At 47.3% G+C, this 18,716-nt stretch overlaps 1 protein-coding gene across 5 annotated transcripts in view; it reads left to right on the top strand.

Moving 5' to 3' along the window:
* TCTN3 (tectonic family member 3) overlaps nucleotides 1–18,716 on the top strand; it is a 947,116-nt gene that overhangs the window by 563,457 nt on the left and 364,943 nt on the right. Inside the window, exon 14 of one of the 5 annotated variants that reach the window (XM_078652314.1) lies at nucleotides 1,194–7,052. The exons of the other annotated variants lie outside the window; for them this stretch is intronic. Coding sequence (XP_078508440.1) covers nucleotides 1,194–1,418 — 225 coding nt within the window. The 3' untranslated portion in view covers nucleotides 1,419–7,052. Of the gene's footprint in view, nucleotides 1–1,193; nucleotides 7,053–18,716 lie in introns of those variants that run through there. 5 annotated transcript variants of the gene reach the window in all.

Below are 18,716 nucleotides of genomic sequence, written 5' to 3'. Positions count from 1 at the left end.
CCACATGTGCAGTATTTTCCGGCCACTTTCCCCAGTTTTGCCAGGGGGTAATTCTGACCCCTGTACTTGTAAATCAGACAGTTTGGTGATAGGAGCTCATTAAACACTTAGGGCCAGATGTAGGTGGCCGTTTCAGGCCATTCACCGACTAAATCGGCCGTTACCGACCGGTAAATGGGTTTTCGGTATGTAGGGGCAATTTTTTACAGAATCGGTAAATTTACCGATTCGGTAAATTTACCGAATCTGTAAAATACCGAATCGGTATTTTTACCGATTCGGTAAATCTGAGATGTAGGTGGGACTCTTCTGAGTCCCAAAAGCCTTACCGAATCGGTATTTTACCATCAAATCCAATTTGATGGTAAAATACCGATTCCGGTGTGCATGCACATGTGTGCATGCACACCTATGCCATATGACAGGCAGACCTGCCCTTAGGGCATGTATGCCTGCCACATGGCACCCGAGCCTGTTTTGGGGGGGCCAGAGGGTGTCAAAGTGACACCCCCTGCACCCTTGTGAAAATCGGTATTTACCGATTTGGTAAATACCGAATCGGTAATGCCCATTCATTCCTATGGGCTTCAAAGCCCATAGGAATGAATGGGCATTACCGATTCGGTATTTACCGAATCGGTAAATACCGAATTGTTCCAATTCGGTATTCCAGCACCTCTGGAATACCTACATATCCACCCCTCAGATTTACCGATTCTTAATTACCGAATCGGTAAAATTCGGTAATTAAGAATCGGTAAATCTATTCTACCTACATCTGGCCCTTAGTTCGTCTTCTAGGCTGAGCTCTAGAGAGAGGGGGCTCTGGATGTAAGTGTCTTTACTCAGTTGCAGCAGTCCAGGAATTATTGGAGATTTGGCAGTGCTTCTTGCTGAACTGAATTAATATGTCCAAATGTGCCTTCTGCAAAGCTTTTATTCAGTTGTGAAGGAGAGGGAATGGTTCTACACACTCAGTTCACCATGAGTTTGGACAGGCGGGAGATAGGAGGCCTCCATTAGGTGTGTTATGCCAGAAGAAGCACATTGGGAAGATGCATGCAGAATTAATCGAATCAGAACTACCTGTAAACAAAGCAGTGAGAGGTTTACTGAGTCTGTAATTATCATTGCATTATGTTTACGGATGGTTAAGTGGTTGACTTATCATTTTTTTGTATCTATTTCTACAGTGCCAGAGTCCAGTTATGTTGGAGACTATAATCTCTTTTATTGACACTACAGTGTATCCCCAGTATCCACGTGGCCAGCCTGCAACGTTTTGGAAATTGCCGTTTGACTTCTTTTTCCCATTCAAAGTGGCTGTGAATGGGGTATCAATGCATGGAAGAGATGTGTCATGCACCTCCCTCTTCAGCTTTGCTACGGTCATATTTATTTTGATAATTGATGTGTGAGGGCTCTATGAGTAGGAACATACTATTAGCAAAAAACAGCTGCAGGCAGTTTTGTTAAAATCCCTCAGTCTGAAAGATTGGTGATCGAGAACTCAAAGTCGAGTATGAACATTGGAGCAAATAGATCAATCGCAAGATATTTCACAAAACCTTTGGGTACTGGGAGCGTAGTCTATTGTTACGTTATAGGGCGGGCACTGTTAGATATTTATGTTTTTCTTTAGGCTTTCAGGCAAATCTAGATACGTCTCCCTGCACGTGTGATGGGAGCTCAGGCCAATCCATGTTAAATTTCTACTTTTCTGCGGTTTTTACGCCATATACACACAGAGCATTTTGTTACCCCCTAATTAAGAGGCTCAGCCTTATCGATTTTAGAAAAGCATATAGCAAACTGCTAAAACTTAATGATGAGTATATCTTTTATGTAGGCACGTTTCTGAAAATTGCTGTCCACGCTCGTTTTACAAGGAACTCCTACTAGAACTGTTTTATAATTTTGTTCCTGACTGATAACAGGCTGTGGATGTCACTCTCTGAATTTTATATTGATTTTTATGAAATGCCTGTTTTAAATGTTTTTACATTGTTCACTGTATTTTTTAAATGTACTTTTATGGATACTTTTGTAGCTGAATTAATTGATTGAGTGGGCATGTTGTATAGGTAACATCTCAGAGACGAATGTCTCCTGACCTGCACTCCACTCATTTTATTTAGCATGAAGGAGGCATGCTATCAGTGCAGAACAAAGAAAGGTATAAGACCTATAAATGAATACTACAGATTTTTGAACTGTTGCTCATAATTAGTCCCAGGACACAGCTTGAAAAGCTATGCAAGAAATCAATGAAGAAGAGTCCAAGCTACACATCAGTAATTGTTTCAGGAACTGGCGTGTAATATGGTGGTCCAGTGGCATACCACAAGATGATAGGGCCTCCTTGAAAAGAGTGGTGATGGGCTCCTGAGTCTCCATAAATTACAGATATTTAGAATCTTTAGGTTCAATGAGAGCCCCCTGAAGGGTGTGCCCCCCCGCACCAAAGGGGCTGCAGGGACGTCTGGTACATTGACGTCTCTCGCACTGTACTTCCTTCGATCTAGTGACTTTTACCGACCAGTGTTGGGGAACAATAAAGCACATGTACCTGGTCAAGGAGTTGCTTGAAGGTGTAGCTCTCTCGGTAATGGTGAGATACAGCCTTACCTAGGACTCCCTGCAGATCCAACACCTTCATTGTGAATGGTGTCCAGTTCTACCCAGCTGTCCCTGAAAGGCTCTGTGCATAGGGATGTGAGGGTTCTCCAGCACAGGAAAACCAGTGACTGCCTTTGCACAGGATCTACCAATGACACTGGTTCTAATGCACCAGTTTTACTGTTTCTTAGTACACTTTTTCTGTAAGTAATGCCTTCTCTATTCTCTAAATGTCCATCCGGTGGCAGAAAGAAACCATCTTCCACTCTGTAAAAGACTGTGACATTTGTCAATAAAATGTCTAAGAGAACTTTGGAGGACTGGAAAAGAATAAGACTGAGTTTAATCCTGCAAGACATGAGGGCAATAAAAGAAAGACAAAAAAAGAAAGAACCCGGAAGATCGGCTTCTAAAATGGCCTGTGAAAAGCAGCCTCCGCTAACAAAAAATTCCAGAGAGAGAGATCCAGGGAAAGAATAACTAGTGGAAAGTAACACCACAGACAAAACTACTCTTGACATAATTAGAGTTTAAAATCAAAAGCTATGAAGTTGCCACTGGTACCAAAATGGCGATACATCAATGTCATAGGGGACACTCCAGGTGTTCGATGCATGCACACTCAAAATCCACCTTCGTTGTCGAAGACAAAGAAGGGTCTCACAGCATCAGCATACATCCCATTGCCCAAAAGAACTAGATCAGAGTTGCACCACTTCAGAAAACACAAGTCCATACAAAAAGTTATAGTTCAATCATGTGCAACTTGAAATAATTTCTTCTTTATTATTTCTTTCTTTATAATGCAAAACTGCCAACACTTTTCGTCCTGTAACGCAGGACTTCTTCAGGGCATTCTTCAATATGAGTCCACCAGATGAAACAGTCCAAATGGAATTAGGCTAATCAGCCAATCTCGTAACAGACAAAGACAGTAATCTCAATTTGTATTTCAAGGAGTAGAGCCATAATGGGGATCAAATGAAATCCCAAGCACCGAAGATCATGCCAAAATCAGCAGATTAATGTGATATAATACCCACAAATATATAATGGAGATACTGGTGCATTAGAACCAGCGTCTCTTCTTCGGAACCGCCCCTAATGTAAGAAGCTGCACTTGAATGCAGCGATTACGCCCGGCATTTTATCCAGCATGATCCATTGCCGTTAAAGAAAAGACTTTACCCAATGTTAGCATACTCACAGTCCTCATCGATGTCAAGACAAACTTCATGTATGACATCGAAGCACTCCCCATTGAAGTTAATGGTCTTATCTTTATGCTCCAGTCCATTCTGTGCCCTTAACATCTACAGTTCACTTACTCAGAATGGTATCCCCACGCTGTCTGGCCTCATCTAAAGTCATACTGAGGTTATTTTCGTCTTCAGTACTGCCTTAGCCTTGTAAGAGACAGAGAGCTGCACAAGAGGAAAGTACACCAAGGCCAGTTTTCTCTCCAGATCCAGCACCACTTCCTCTTCGACCCACAAGACCAACCATTTCTCTTGTAAATACAATGCAGATGTTGTTAAGACCTCTGCTTATCCCCTAAAAGGGTGGTACCCAGGCCTACTTCTATATTAAATTTAAGGAGGCCTAGACCATGCCTGAAAAAAGGAAAAGGCAAAGATCACATTCAAGATAAAGATCTCCTATACAGACTCTGATGAAATTCCCTCATAGACACCTACCTCTCCAGTTGCCTCACCATCCCAGGTATCACTTGTTGGCGATATTATGTTTCAGGAGTCCTTGCAAGGACAGCGTCAAAACTAAATATTCAAGTATACTCCTCAACCTGTGGTGTCCGTCCTCTTTGAAACTTTGCAACTTAGATAATCTCCAAAGTCACTTTTGCCATTAGTGCTTTGAATGTTATATAGAGCTGAAGAGAAAGTGAAGATGGCACCACCACTCCTCTTAAAAAAGAAGGGGGCCCTGTCAGCAGGATGCTAAATTCCAGGAAACAAACCCAAAAGCTGATCTTGTTAATTTTACATCTGTACAGCGCAGACATGCATCAGCACCTGTAAATAGCTTCTCCAGAGCAAAAGAGCGAAACATTGGAGGCAGCTGGTAGAAAAATCTGCTGCCACTCACCTTAAAAAGGCCAACACAACAACCCTCCAAGGCAGATATCAGATGGAAATATGGGAAGGTATGACATCTTTCACCAATCATCCAATCAAATATCAGCTGCAGGGTTTCTTGGAGATGGTAAACGAGGGCTCCCTGATGTCCAACCAGGTAAGTGCTGCTGTATCTCAGCAGAGCTATCGGCAACTGTATACTACCATGGAGTATCTTTGAGGTGGTCATCATGGCTTTGCTCAACCATCCTCCAGCCATAGGCCCAGCCAAAGATCTTGAACTTTCCCTTCACGAGATCCGCCTTATTCAGTCAGCATACTGTAGAAGAAATGCTGAAAATCAGTGAGGATAAGACCTTTAAGGCTTGGGCCTAGAGTAGCACAGAACCATATACAGACTGCAGCACCAGCATAAAGGCAAGAGATACTTCCAGCCTTACGAGCTGCAGAACCAATAGTAGGAGGACAGAAATAACCATATCAACGGGAGAACACCAAGACAAAGCCCACACAACTGCAGACATCCACCTCCAGAGGTAGACATTCATCAGGCAATAGACATTGACAGTCTTTGATCCCCTCATCCTTCTCCCTTTTGTCGACCACACCAGTAGAGGGAGCAGTATGTCTTTAGGAAGAATGGAGTCCTAGCAAGAAAGACAAATGGGTGCTCAATATTTTATACTTTTTACCCAAAGTAGTTTCAGATTTTCATATAAATCGAACGATCAAACTTGTTATCTTATGTTTGCTTCCAATCCACCCTCTTCAGTAGAGCATTCACTTCATTCCTTAGATGTCAGACGAGTTCTGGACTTCTATCTATGCAAGACAAAAGACCCAAGAAAATCAAAGCAACTTTTTGCTAGTTATGGTCCTCTTCAGCAAGGCCTAGTCTCAACTAAACAGGTTATTTCAAGAAAAATTGTGGCTTGCATTTCATGTTATTACCAATTAGCAAATCAACCTCTCCCAGGAAAACCAGGAATGCACTCAACAAAGGGTGAGGCAACCACAGCAAATAGAAATCTTGTAAAGGAAATCTGTGATGCAGCTGCATGGACAACATTTAATTCCCAACATTATTATCTAGATTCAAACTCTCAAACTGAGGCTGCTGTCCGCCAAGAGACACTGAAATCTCTTCAATTAACCAAACATGCTCTGCTATTAAAGTTTTAATGTATTACCATAGTTAGTTTCTGCAGTCCTGTTGCTGCTACAGATGAAAACGTTCAGATTGCTACTCTATTGAAACATATTTGACTTAGTTAAGATCTTTCTATGCTGAAGAAAAGGTTACTTGCAGTCCTAGTTTTGGAGTGTAGAAATATTCATTGATGAGACAAATGACCTGGCTGGATAAGTTAGAGTTGTATAAACAACATCTAATATTTATTCCACCATAAAAACAATATATGACTGTGGGAAGCAACTTTCAGTACAAGGCACCATGGATCGACGATTCCTGAGATCTTAGAAACATGCCACTTTTCTTGCGTTTTTCACTTCAAACCTATTAGGCTGCATTTTCCCTTTTAATGTTAAATGTTTTTAAGCCATTAATGATTTGGGATTCTGCAATAGAATCTTGAAATAGGCACACTGGGTTCTAAAAGTCTAAATTTTAGAAACATAAGGCCTCAAGTAGGTTTCCAAGGAGGGCTGTCCATCAAATGGACCTACACACCCCATAAGAGAAATCTTTGGGCAATTACGTTAAATTTATGTCTTCTTGGGTCCACATATGCATCAAGGAATTATTCTAGCGCTTAGGCCTTCAATGAAGTCACCCTTGATGGATAATTAGGGCTACAAGAAAGGGAGTTTATTTTCAAGCCCTTTTTGCCGCTGTCACTTTTAACATGGGGAAAAGGGACGTGTAGGAGGTGCAAGGGGCTTGTAAATAAGCCCTAAGTAACCTTTTATTTTTCAATATTTTGTGTTCGGCAAACATTGCTACAACATTCCCCTTCCAAATTGTACATTTTTACCCATTTGCTAAACCGTTTTAGGAGTTGGTAAAAGTTTACAGACTTATAAAATGGCTTAAGTACTTTCTAAAAAACGTGTTGGCGGTTGCAAACGGTGAAGAAAACTGTTTGTAACCAGAGAAACGTTTAGTACATCTGGCCCTTTGTTATTTGAAATGTACTATGGTTCTATTAAAACGTAATGTAGTACCATTGAAAAAACCCTTAAACTCATGAAATATTGTTTTTTCCTAATCAGATGTTCTACGAATGTAGCCTAAAAAATGGTGAAAGAAAGAGAATATATTTTTGTATTTTTTATATTTAATAATATGTTTCCAATAAAAATGATTGTGCTTTCTAATGGAGTATTCTCCTTTTTTCAATATAATGGTTTACATTTTGGTCAGAAAAGTTTGAAAAGGCGTTGCTGCTACTCTGTTTTTTATTCAGCCTGTACACAAGATATCAATTAAAAGGACAGACGTGTTCTTAAACATTGTAAATATTTTGGATCCAGAGACAATTTTATAATACCTATTTCATTAGAGGGATTAGAGGGCTACATGAGTCCACACCTAAGGAAAATGCACATTTGAGAAAATTGTCAATAACACAGGTACAGACTTTTGAATTGTCAGTGCCCACTGCTTTGACCTATAAAAATTGGGTATTTTTATACACACATAAAGCATAATATGAAAGAGACTGTAGTTATAGATTCCTTACCTTGGAATTAAGCCCAGGTGTCAGACTGGATCCAGAGAATTTATTTTGTAGCAGTACTCCTGCGAGTCGGTAGGTGGCGTTGGTCGACTGCGTTCACCATGATGATGTCACGGTGTCTACTTATATTCTGCCCCTGCGTGCTGACACCAGTTCTTTCTTTTTCCGCACCAGCCAACTCAGATCCAGAGAGAGCTTGCCCCTTAGTCACTTTTTGACTAACTTTTTTTACTTTTGTCCACATCTTTTTGAGTCTTCGACTCCTGGTGCACGAGGAATGTCCAGCCGTCAGTACGGTTTCAAGCCCTGTGACTCCTGGCTCAAGTTGATGTTGGTCACCGATCTGCACCTTGTGTGTCTCTGGTGCCTGGAGCGCGACCACGACCCGAATTTGTGCTCCAACTACCGGGCCCTGGACCCAAAGTCTTTGCTGGAGTGGTCCCTAGAGCTGAAGGTCTGGCCCTCCGCTCCATGCCTTTCAAGGTCCCGGTCGAGGGTAAGGTCATGGGACTGGTCGCGGAGTCACCACCATTTGTCTTCAAAGTCTGCACTCCTTGTGTTAGTCAAGAAGCATTGTCGCTCTTTGCCTTCTCCCCGTCTGTCGGCTGACGTGACATGGGACCTGTAGTGTTGTCACTCTCTGGCTCCTTACTCTGAGCCTGCTGGGACTGCTCCGTGCTTCCCTCCTTTCCCTGGAGCCTCCCCTGCCCAGACCCGTGCATTTTACGAAGCGCTGCACAGCATCTTTGGGCAGCCCGACTCCGCAGGCATGCCTTCGGGCCTCACAGACTTGGCTGGGGGCCCTAGGCCTTCGATGCCGACAGCTCCGGCCTTGGCGCCACAGGGTCCCCAAGGATTCAGGCCAGGATCTGAATCTGCACCGGTCGACCTCACAGTACCTTCCCTGGTGCCGATTCCAGTGACGACGCCCACTACGTCACTTGTGCCCCAACCGGCATCGACACCAGCCTCACCCCCGATTTGGTCACGGCACCGGACCAAAGTCGGTACGGGCGCCGAAGGATACTTTTATCCCGCTGTTCATACCTGGCGTTCCCTACCACACTGAGTGGTAGCCAGAGGAGGGTGAGGAGGGCTGGGAGGGGCTGTTGACCCTCTATCAGACCAACTTGAGGAGCCGGACTGGTGAGAGGAGTTGGGGGATGCCAGTCATCTGGATACCTCCCCAGACCTTTGAATGCTTTCTCCCCCTACTGTAGCTACAGAGGAGGGAGCCTCCTACGCTGTGGTGTTGCATAGGGCAGCTGAGGCCTTGGGCTCGAGCTTCCTACAGTGGCTGTCAGGACTAACCTTCTGACAGAGGTCCTTCAGCCAGCGGCAGCCTCTTCTTAGCCCTTGCTGCCTTTTAATGAGGCTCTAACTGACATCGTTCTGGGCACTTGGTCTAAGCCCAGCACAGGGGATCCTGTGGGCAATATGATTGCCGGACTCCACCTCCCAGCCCCGGGTGACCCACTTTTCCTCTCCCAACACCCTACCCCTGAGAGCTTGGTGGTACAAGCCTCATCCTCGAAAGGCACATTCCCTACTGCTCACCCATATTGGGAATCCAAGAAGCTGGACCATCTTGGGAAGAAGATATTGTCTTCCCCCAGCTTAGTATTGCAGTCGGTGAACACTGCATGTCTCTTGGGCCGTTATACACAGATGTAGGATGCAGTCGCGCAAATGTTGCCACAGTGCTTAGAGGAGACCACACTGTTGCTAAGGGTCGAGATGCAGCTAAGTTCACCATCCTGCATGGGCTGGATACTGCGGACTCGCTGGGTAGAAATGTTTCCATGTCGGTAGCCCTGAAGCGCTATGCCTGGCTGAGAACATCTGGCTTCTCTCGGGATGTCCAATCTACACTTTTGGACATGCTTTTTGATGGCCATCGCCTGTTTGGGGACAAGTCTGGCAACGCTTTCAGGCACTTCAAGGACTCTGGGGCCACTGCCATATCCTTGGGCCTTGCAGCAACTTCTCGCCCCATGCAGACTGCCTTTCGCCCCTTTCATGGCTACGGAAGGGGCGCCCTACCACGTTCCACCCAGAACCTCAGAGCTGCACAAGCTACCCAGCCTATGTGTGGCTGGAGACCTGGGACCCAGTGTCGCGGGTCTGGGGGCCAGCTGGTGGGCCAGTCCACCAATGCCTCCCCTGCAGCAAACCTTCCTAGCCCGACTTTTCAGGGCCACCAGTTGCCAGTGGGCATCAGGATCCGCCATCGCCTCCGACCACTGGCACAGCATCACATCAGACAGGTGGGTTTTGCAGATAATCCGAAGGTGCTACTCCCTCCCCTTTGAGACTACCCCTCCCTACACTCCATCGCATGTCGGAGGATCACTTTGCCCTTCTCTGTCAGGAAGGTACAACTCTTTTGGCCAAGGGAGCTATCTAACGAGTCCCTGTGCCAGAAGTAGGTTGTGGTTGTTACTCCTACTACTTCCTGGTACCAAAGAAGGACAAAGGCGTCGCGTCCTATCTTAGATCTCAGGGACGTCAACCATTTCCTCCGAAAGGAGAAGTTCAAAATGTTGACCTTGGCTCAGGTCCTGTCTGTCCTCGACCCTTAAGACTGGATGGTAGCGTCGGACTTGCAGGACGCTTATTTTCACATCCCCGTCTTTCCTGCCCACCGGCATTACCTACGGTTCAAGGTAGGCCACAACCATTTTCAATTTACTGTGCTCCCTTTGGCCTTACCAGCGCCCCTTGGGTGTTCACGAAAGTGATGGCAGGCCTTACAGCTCATTTGCTTAAATCATGGGTTCCAGTCTTCCCCCTATCTCGATGACTAGCTGTTGAAGGCAGGCTCTTCCCAAGCTGTCCTTGCCCACCTCCATGCTATGTCTGACCTCCTGCATTTTCTGGGGTTTACAATCAACATGCGGAAGTCGCACCTGATTCCCTCTCAGAAGCACCTTTTCAACGGAGCAGTTCTGGATACAGCGCAGTTTTCGGGCTTATCCTCCCGAGCAGCTAGTCCGGGATATTCGGACTATGATACAGATGTTTCAGCCTCTATCCCTGATTTTGGTGAGAATGACTCTGAGGCTGCTGGACCTTGTGGTCTTCTGCATCCTGCTGGTAGATCATACCGGATGGCTTATGCGGGCACTGCGGTGGGACCTGAAGTTCCAGTGAGCGCAGCATCAGGTCAATTTTTCCGATGTTGTCCAGATCTCAGAGGGTACTGCGAGTCAGTTGCAGGGGTGGCTTCCGAACCAAGATTAGGTCAGTGGCAGATCCCTCTTCCTTTCCCAACCAGAGTTCACAGTGGTGACAGATGGGTCACTCCTGGAAGAGGCAGAGATCAGGGTCTCTGGTCTCCAGTGGAGTCCGGGCCACACATCAACTTTCTGGAGCTTTGGGCAATCCGTCTTGCACTGAAGGCTTTCCTTCCTTCTGTCAGAGGAAGAGTAGTGCATGTGTTCACGGACATCCCCACCGCCATGTGGTACTGCAACAAACAGGGCGGGTGGGGTCATGGACCCTATGTCAAGAGGCTCTTTGCCTTTGGACATGGCTGGAACATAAGGGCAAATCCCTGGTGGTTCAACACCTGGCTGGTTCCCTGAACGCGAGGGTGGACGAACTCAGTCGCTGGTGTATGATGTATCATGAATGGCATCTTCACTCTGAGGTGGTGCAAGGTCTCTTTCAGCAGTGGGGAGAGCCTTGGTTAGATCTATTTGCCACTGAAGAGAACGTGCAACATCAGTAGTTCTGCACGTTAGAGTTTCCAAGGCAGCACTCGCTTATAGATGCCTTTAATCGCAAGTGGAATTGAGGCCTCCTGTGCACCTTTCTGCTTGTACCACTTCTACCCAGAGTACAGAAGAAGATCATGCGTGACCGGACCCAAGTAATTCTTGTGGCTGGTACCAGGAGCTCTTGAGCATGGCCATCTCCAATCAGACTGCCTCTTCAGGAAGATCTTCTGTCGCAGCAGCAGGGGAGGGTCCTCCACCTGAACCTGGTTAGTTTCTACCTCCTTGCTTGGAGATTGAGTGGCGACAGTTCACAGCTTTCGATCTTCCTCCCAAAGTCTGTAACGTCATCTTGGCAGCCAGGCGTCCCTCTATTAAAACAGTATACTCCTGTAGATGGAACAAATTTGTGGCATGGTACACAACAAAGGCTGTGGATCCCCTTTCTGTCCCTCTTTCAGAGGTTTTCCTTTTCATTCTCTCCTTGGCCCAGCAGGGCTCTGCTCTGGGCACTCATAAATGCTATCTTTCGGCCATTTCGGCCTTTCTTTGCCTTCCTGATCAGCCGTCTCTTTTCAAGTCCCCTGTTGTTAATAGATTTCTGAGGGACATTACTCATCTCTTTCTTCCTTCTCCTTTCGTAATGCCTCAGTGGGACTTGAATCATATCCTCAATTATATTATATATGTTCCCTTCGAGCCACTACATAATTGTCCTCTCGTCTCCTAACTCAAAAGACTGCTTTCCATGTGCTTGCAGGATGAGTGAGCTTCAGGCTCTTTCTTCCAAATATCCCTTTCTTGCTGTCCATCCAGACATAGTGGTCCTCCGTACTAAGCCTTCTTTTCTGCCCAAAGTGTTTATCTTTTTCCATATATGTCAGACCATCACATTGCCCACCTTCTTCCTGCCTCCGCACCCTTCCAAAGAGGAGGAGAGACTCCACCGTCTGGACCCAAAACGTGTTCTGTCCTTCTACCTTATCCTCACTAAAGACTTTTGGTTAGACGATCAACTCTTCGTGGGTTATGAGGGCATCAAGAAATGTTGGGCAGGCAACACACGTACCATCTCACGAGCAGTTGTCTTATGCATTAAGATCTGCTATTCTTGGGCAAAAAAGGAACCTACAGTAGCACTACGCGCCCACTCTACCAGGGCAACGGCAGCCACTACTGCCTTGGGACGTGGAGTTCTGTTGGTTGACATTTGCCAGGCGGCCACTTGGGCATCCCTGCACACATTCACAAAGCATTACTGCCTCGAAAGCCAAGCCCAGAGAGACAGCTTTTATGGCAGATCTGTTATCCTGGACTTTCTGGTGTGAACTTAGTTCACAGACCCACCTCCATGGTTTGTATTGCTGAGGTATCTATTCTAAAGTAAGGAATATATGGGGGCGTGGCTAGCCGAGCCGCGAAATGGCCGCTTTGTAAGCGAGCTTCGCCGGCCGGGAAACAATCCTAATATAATCCTGCACATGGAGGGGCTGTAGCGGTACAAAAATATCCCCTCGGGCTGAGAGGACACCGGTTTCTGCGGTGGGGCTGTTTCCGTAAGCGTAGCACTTGGAGTGCCAAAGCTACGGGCGATTGAGCTGTGCGGCGGCTGATGCATCGTGGCTGGATCTGAGCGAGAGCCCGGCAGTCCTGAAAATTGAGCCCGCGGCTGCAGGTGCCTACCTTGCCTGGGGCGGAGCTGGGTGCCATGGGTGGCAGCCGCCTGCATGAAGATCCTTGCAGGTGCGAGAGGATTAGAGGCGCCATCAAGAGTTGGCAGCTCACAGGGGTGCCACTGAGGAGTGCGAGGCGGAAGGCTGCTGGTGCCATTTTAGGGATCGGATCTAGTGCCCGGCGAGGCGGTACACCGAGGCGGCAGCTGCAATCAAAGGGCCGCACAGTAAATAAAACTAAATGCCCTCCCAGAGAAGTGGAGTAATTAAATCCTGTGGTGCGGCCACTTTTATGAACGAAGCGCATTGTCTGTGACAGATGCGGGGGTCGTGCTGTGCGGCGGCCGACTCATTGCGGCCTGACCTGAGACCGGGGTATTCGGCGGCTTGGACCGGCGGCCGCGGGGACCCGCTGTGTCTGAAGCACTCTGAGGGACGGCGGAAAGCAGAGCTGGTGACCGTGAGCAGCGGCAGTCTACACACCATTCCCTGCAGGTACGGAGAGCCCGGTGGCGACATTGGGAGGCAGCGGCTAATTGAGGAGTCATGGAGGGGCGTTCATTGGGGGGCAGCGGCTGCCATCTTTGTGGACTGGAGCTTGAGCCCGGTGGAAAGGAATCCTGAGGCGGCGGCTATCGTGCAAGGACCACACAGCACAGGTCAGATGAGAATGGACTGGGGGATGTGTGCCATTCATAGAGGTACCATGATGACTAGGGCCACACTGCCGGCATCAATCCTGTATGACAGGGTGCTTCCTCATACTACATAGGAGGAGGGGTGCACTAGTCCGGGACTAAGTGCGGGAGACTCAGTTGCTGTGCTTGGTAATGACCAGAGGTGTGGAGGAGAGGGAGTCTGAGACGTTATTGGGCGCCCCTGATTGTTAAGGACGTGGTGCCCAGGCGACTCAGAGTAAGCATTGGATAGGAGCCACGAATTAGTCCGCACATGGCTCACCCCTTTGCCCACGCTAACGAGGATATATAGCGCATCGGACACTGGTGCTGCTTGAGGTGAGGCCCATCCTGGGGTGCTCTCGCCAGCTGATCTGCTGCGACCTGTTCATCAGTGGGGTGTGGCCAGGCGCTGCGGAGTGCGAAGCTGCAGTGGAGGTGCCCTGTCCTTGGAGGCTGAGTTTGTCCTGCGGACTTGCGGCCACCTGTGTGGTGGGTGGTGTTGCAGAGGTGGTGGTGCGAGCACTGTGCGGACTGCTGGTTACCGGCGACATGGGCAAGACCGATGCAAAGCAGCCCAAGCTGACCTTCGAGAATAAACGCTCTACTAGGCACACCGACCCTGACACTGACACACAGCTTGACTTAAACCAGGGCTCACAGGCGGAGGATCAGAGGGAAGATTTGCAGACATTAATGCTGGAAATGCGCTTCAGCTTGCGAAACATCAACACAAAAAGCTGGATAACTTGACCACGCAGTTAGACTCTGTGAAGAACCAGGTGACCACACATTGGACAGTCTGGAGAACAGACACACTGAATTCCATGAGTTTCAGGACGAAACCATGGAACAATTGCTACATATGGATACATTTTTGTGTGTTATTAGGGCCAAGAATGATGATTTGGAGGCGCGGTCTAGAAGGAATAACCTCCGAATTACTGGAATTCCGGAGACCACCGTTATTTCCAAAATGGTGGTCTTCGTTTCAGATCCCCTGCACGAGCTGTTTGACCCTCACTTGTCCCCAGTATTCGTGATTGAAAGGGCTCACAGATCCCTGGGCCCGAAACCTCCTTACCCCGGCGGTCCAGGCGGCACGCAGAGAATTTCTCCCAGCCAAGCACATCCTCATGCAGGCGCAGATCCCTTACTCCCTGCTTTACCCAGCTAAACTAAAGGTCTCGCACGATGGCACTTCTGCTCTGAAATTTGCCAAACATGTTGGCAGTAAGAAATCTAAGGATACCGGAGCTATGGAAGGACATTCAGGAGGCCGGCTTAGTGACGATGATTGATTTATTACTTGATCTCTGCTTAGCTTAGTTGTTGAAGTTTTAATATGCTGTGCAGATATTTTAGTTCGCCGAGCTCGGTTGATTCTTTGTGGTGATCTGCGGTTGCTTAGCTCCGTACTGCGGGGCGTTAGACCCTGGCGGCCCCGGGGCGCATATATAACTGATCCTTCATGTTTATTAATTACCACTGAATGCCTGTCCGCATTACTCCAGGCCACCCTGTGCTGACAGGGAAGTTCGCCGGCTTTACCTCGCCCTCATGGGGAGTCTCCCTATATTATGTTTGCAGTTTTCCAACGTTGGAATTGGGAAGGGTATACTACAACCTGATTGGGGGTTGGAGTGGGTGGAGGGTGGAGGAAGGGGTTTGGTTATTTGGTTTTATGCCAGCATGCCGATGCAGGATACTTTGGAGTGCTGCACTGGAGCAGTAGTCAGCTGCGGGGTTCAGGTACGAGGGTTGGATGCAAGCGCTTCTTGAGGGACTGCACACTAACACATTGAATGTCCTTACGTGGAACATTAGGGGGTTGAACGATGGCACATGCTTATCTAGCAAGGCACAACATTGACATATGCTTATGTAGGAAATGCACCTTAATGTAAAGCCATCACATCGGTGTCACGCCTGCCAGTTTTCGGATCGTTTCGCACAAGTAAAAAAAGATGGACGCCTGACAACGCGCATGTGCGAGGGGGTCAGGCAGGAGCTAAAAGCCTGACAGAAGACGTCTCTGTGGAAAAGAGTTATTGTGAATTGAAGTTATTTTATGTACATTGTATTACTAGTACGCTCCTTCCTGATTGGATCAATTGTTTATTTATAGGGAGGTTGGGCGGTGCCTCCGTGGGGGGGTTGAGCGTAACAATACTTAAATTGTTTAAAATTGCTCGTGAAGTGCGGCCAACTGGGTGACCCCCTTATCGCCAAGTTTGTGTCAATAACAACATTGACATATGCTTATGCAGGAAATGCACCTTAATGTAAAGCCATCACATCGGTGTCACGGCTGCCAGTTTTCAGATCGTTTCGCACAAGTAAACAAAGATGGACGCCTGACAACGCGCATGTGCGAGGGGGTCAGGCAGGAGCTGAAAGCCTGACTTCCCCCTCACACTAGTGCTTCGCGTTCTAGTGCACCGTGATCCTTGCGTCGCGTCACTTCTGTTTGGCCGATATCCCCGGTGTTTGTGCGGGGACCTGTTTGTTACTTTTCCTGCTGCCTGATCTGGTGCCTTAGGAGTAACGAGGTGCGGGAACCTCGTTCTACTTCTCCGAGGTACTTCTGTTCCCTGAGCGAGTTTCATAGCTCGTGTTGGAGAGGCTTTGCCCCTCCCGCTCCGTCTCCTGTTCAAGGGTTTAAACGGACTCGGAGTTTACTGCTTACTCTCCTGGTGCCGGCTATCCTCTGCCCTTTGCTTCTTGGGAGGCCAACCTGCTACTCCCGGTTCCACCCGCCGGCCGGACTTGTTGTTCCGTCGGTCTGCCGGACCAGGGTAGGGCAAGTGTTTGTTCTTTCCTGAAGCATTGTGGTAGTTGTGGTCCGCCCAGTGGCCCCTCTTTTAAGCCATCCCTATTTGTTTTCCCCTTATATATATATTTGCGGACATCTGCTGATATTGGAAAGTGGCATCTGTCACGGTCTGGGAAAAGAAGATTACTTTAACGCGCTTTTTGCGCTCCTTTACTTCCTGTCTCTTACAGTTAATCAGATAAAGATTTAGAGTAATGTAGGTGTTCTTATGTATACAGATGCTATTATCTGGAGAATCCAGCTCATAGACCTACGTACTTCATTGAAGTTCCCTAGAACCTGATAGGGTAAGACCTGACTTCTCATTTCCATATGCACCTTGCTTGTCATGTAGATAAAGGGTGACTTACATATATCTTCCTTACATAGGCACATCAATAGAAACATTCTGAGGAAGAGGCTACTCAATTCCTGTACATACCTTATTGTCATTGATATGGTTCGGGGATTCCAGAAGCTTCAATCGGTAACCATACATATAGATAGGCCAAGATATTAATGTATGTGGTTAATGCTGTATATTGACCCTTTTCTTTCTTTTAGTTCCTGTTTCCAACCATTTGGGAGAACTGTCCATGGAGTACTTTCTTCCCTTTTGCTTTCCTTGTTTTGTTCCCTCCTTTCCCTCCAGATTACCGTTGCGTTCTAGTGTTTGATAGACATAAGAGGTGTAGGGGGAAGGGTTGGGCTTGTCAGCGGTTTGTGACACTCCTGCAGAAACAACTCGTGGATCCTTGCAATCGGTTGCGTCATAGCAGATGGGGAGAAACACACTCCGCTATTTATTCCAACTATGCACGGGGAGTGGCGGTACTGATTCGGAAAGGGGTGAACTGGCGTGAAGAGGCTGCATATATTGACCCCAAAGGGAGGTGTGTGATTCTAAATGGGAGGCTGGGCGGTGTGTCCATAATACTAGCGAATGTGTATGGTCCAAATGTTGACTCCTCGGAATTTTTCCGCGACCTTTGGTCACGGATTAGAGCAATGGGCTGCCATACGATAATTTGGGGTGGAGACTTTAATACCATACTGAATGATTATATAGATAGAAAGGGCTTGGCTCGTACCTTACATCCTCAGGCTAGTGCGGCACTACGGGATATTATGTCTGACGGTGATTTGCTAGATAATTGGTGGGTCTGTCATCCGGGGCTTAGGGAGGGGACATGTATTTCTAGTCGCCATAACGCCTGGTCCCGTTTGGACTATTAGTTGGTATCGTGGGATGTTGCCACCTGGACACTTGAAGTGGTCCACCTGGCGTGCTCGCTATCAGACCATGCCCCATGTATGCTTAAACTGTGCTTGCCAGATGTGCCCCCACGTGCTATCACTTGGCGATTACCCCCCCCCATGTACTCTTAGACGAGGCCTTCAAATAGGAACACCGATCTGACATTTCTGAATATTTTACTCTTCATACTGGGTCGGTGGACACTGGAGCTATGGGAGGCCTTTAAGATAGTGATAAGGGGACAATGTATTGCAAGGCAGGCTGGAGTGCTTAAAGCCATCAGGGGCACAATAGCTGCCATAGAGGGACAGATAAGGGAACTTGAGAGACAATTGTATTCTATGAATGACTCCGCTACTGCTGCACTTCTAAAGGCAAAATTATTGGAGTTTGCTGAGGAATCGCAGCAAGAGGTCAAATTTTTGGGTAAATATGCCGAGGCAAGAGGATATGGTGAAGGCGACAGACCGGGCAGCACGCTGGCGGGTATGATTCGTTCTTCCATGTCCACTACCTTCGTACATGAGATAAACACTGCTAGTGGAGACACTATTAGGGGCCAATTGGATGTACGTCAGTACAACGCGATCATTTTGATCGCAGTACTTTACAACGCGGTTTTCAAAACGCAAGTCATTACAACGACTTGCGTTGAGGGGCGCTGGATTGAGGGTTAATTTAATTTTCTATTCCAACTCCAGCCCACCTAACAGTAGGGAAGGTGTTGGAATAGAAAATCAAACTATTCCTTAACCAAGAGCGCCATCCAGTGCAAGTCGTAGTAATGACTTGCGTTTTAATGACTGCGTGGTAAAGGTCTTGCGGTATAAATACCGCGTTGTAAACAATTTTTCCCGGGCCAATAAGAGATTCTTAACAAGTTCTTCAACTTTTACTCTTCCCTGTATACTGCCACCCAGGTATCCAGCCCAGAAGACCTGCAGGTTTTTTTTAGACTCTATTGCCCTGATATGGTTTAACAATACACACAGAGTTTATATGAACCTCCCCATTACGGTGGAGGACGTAGCACAGGTCATAAAAAGTTTGCCGCTTAATAAAGCCCCCGGGCCAGATGGCCTGACTACTGCTTTCTACAAAACATATGCAGAGGAACTGGCCCCTAGATTGCTCGCAGTGTATGAGGAGGCATTGAAGGT

Source organism: Lissotriton helveticus, chromosome 7 (genome assembly GCF_964261635.1).
Source record: "Lissotriton helveticus chromosome 7, aLisHel1.1, whole genome shotgun sequence".
NCBI lineage: Eukaryota > Metazoa > Chordata > Amphibia > Caudata > Salamandridae > Lissotriton > Lissotriton helveticus.
This window is presented reverse-complemented; position numbering and strand designations above follow the sequence as displayed.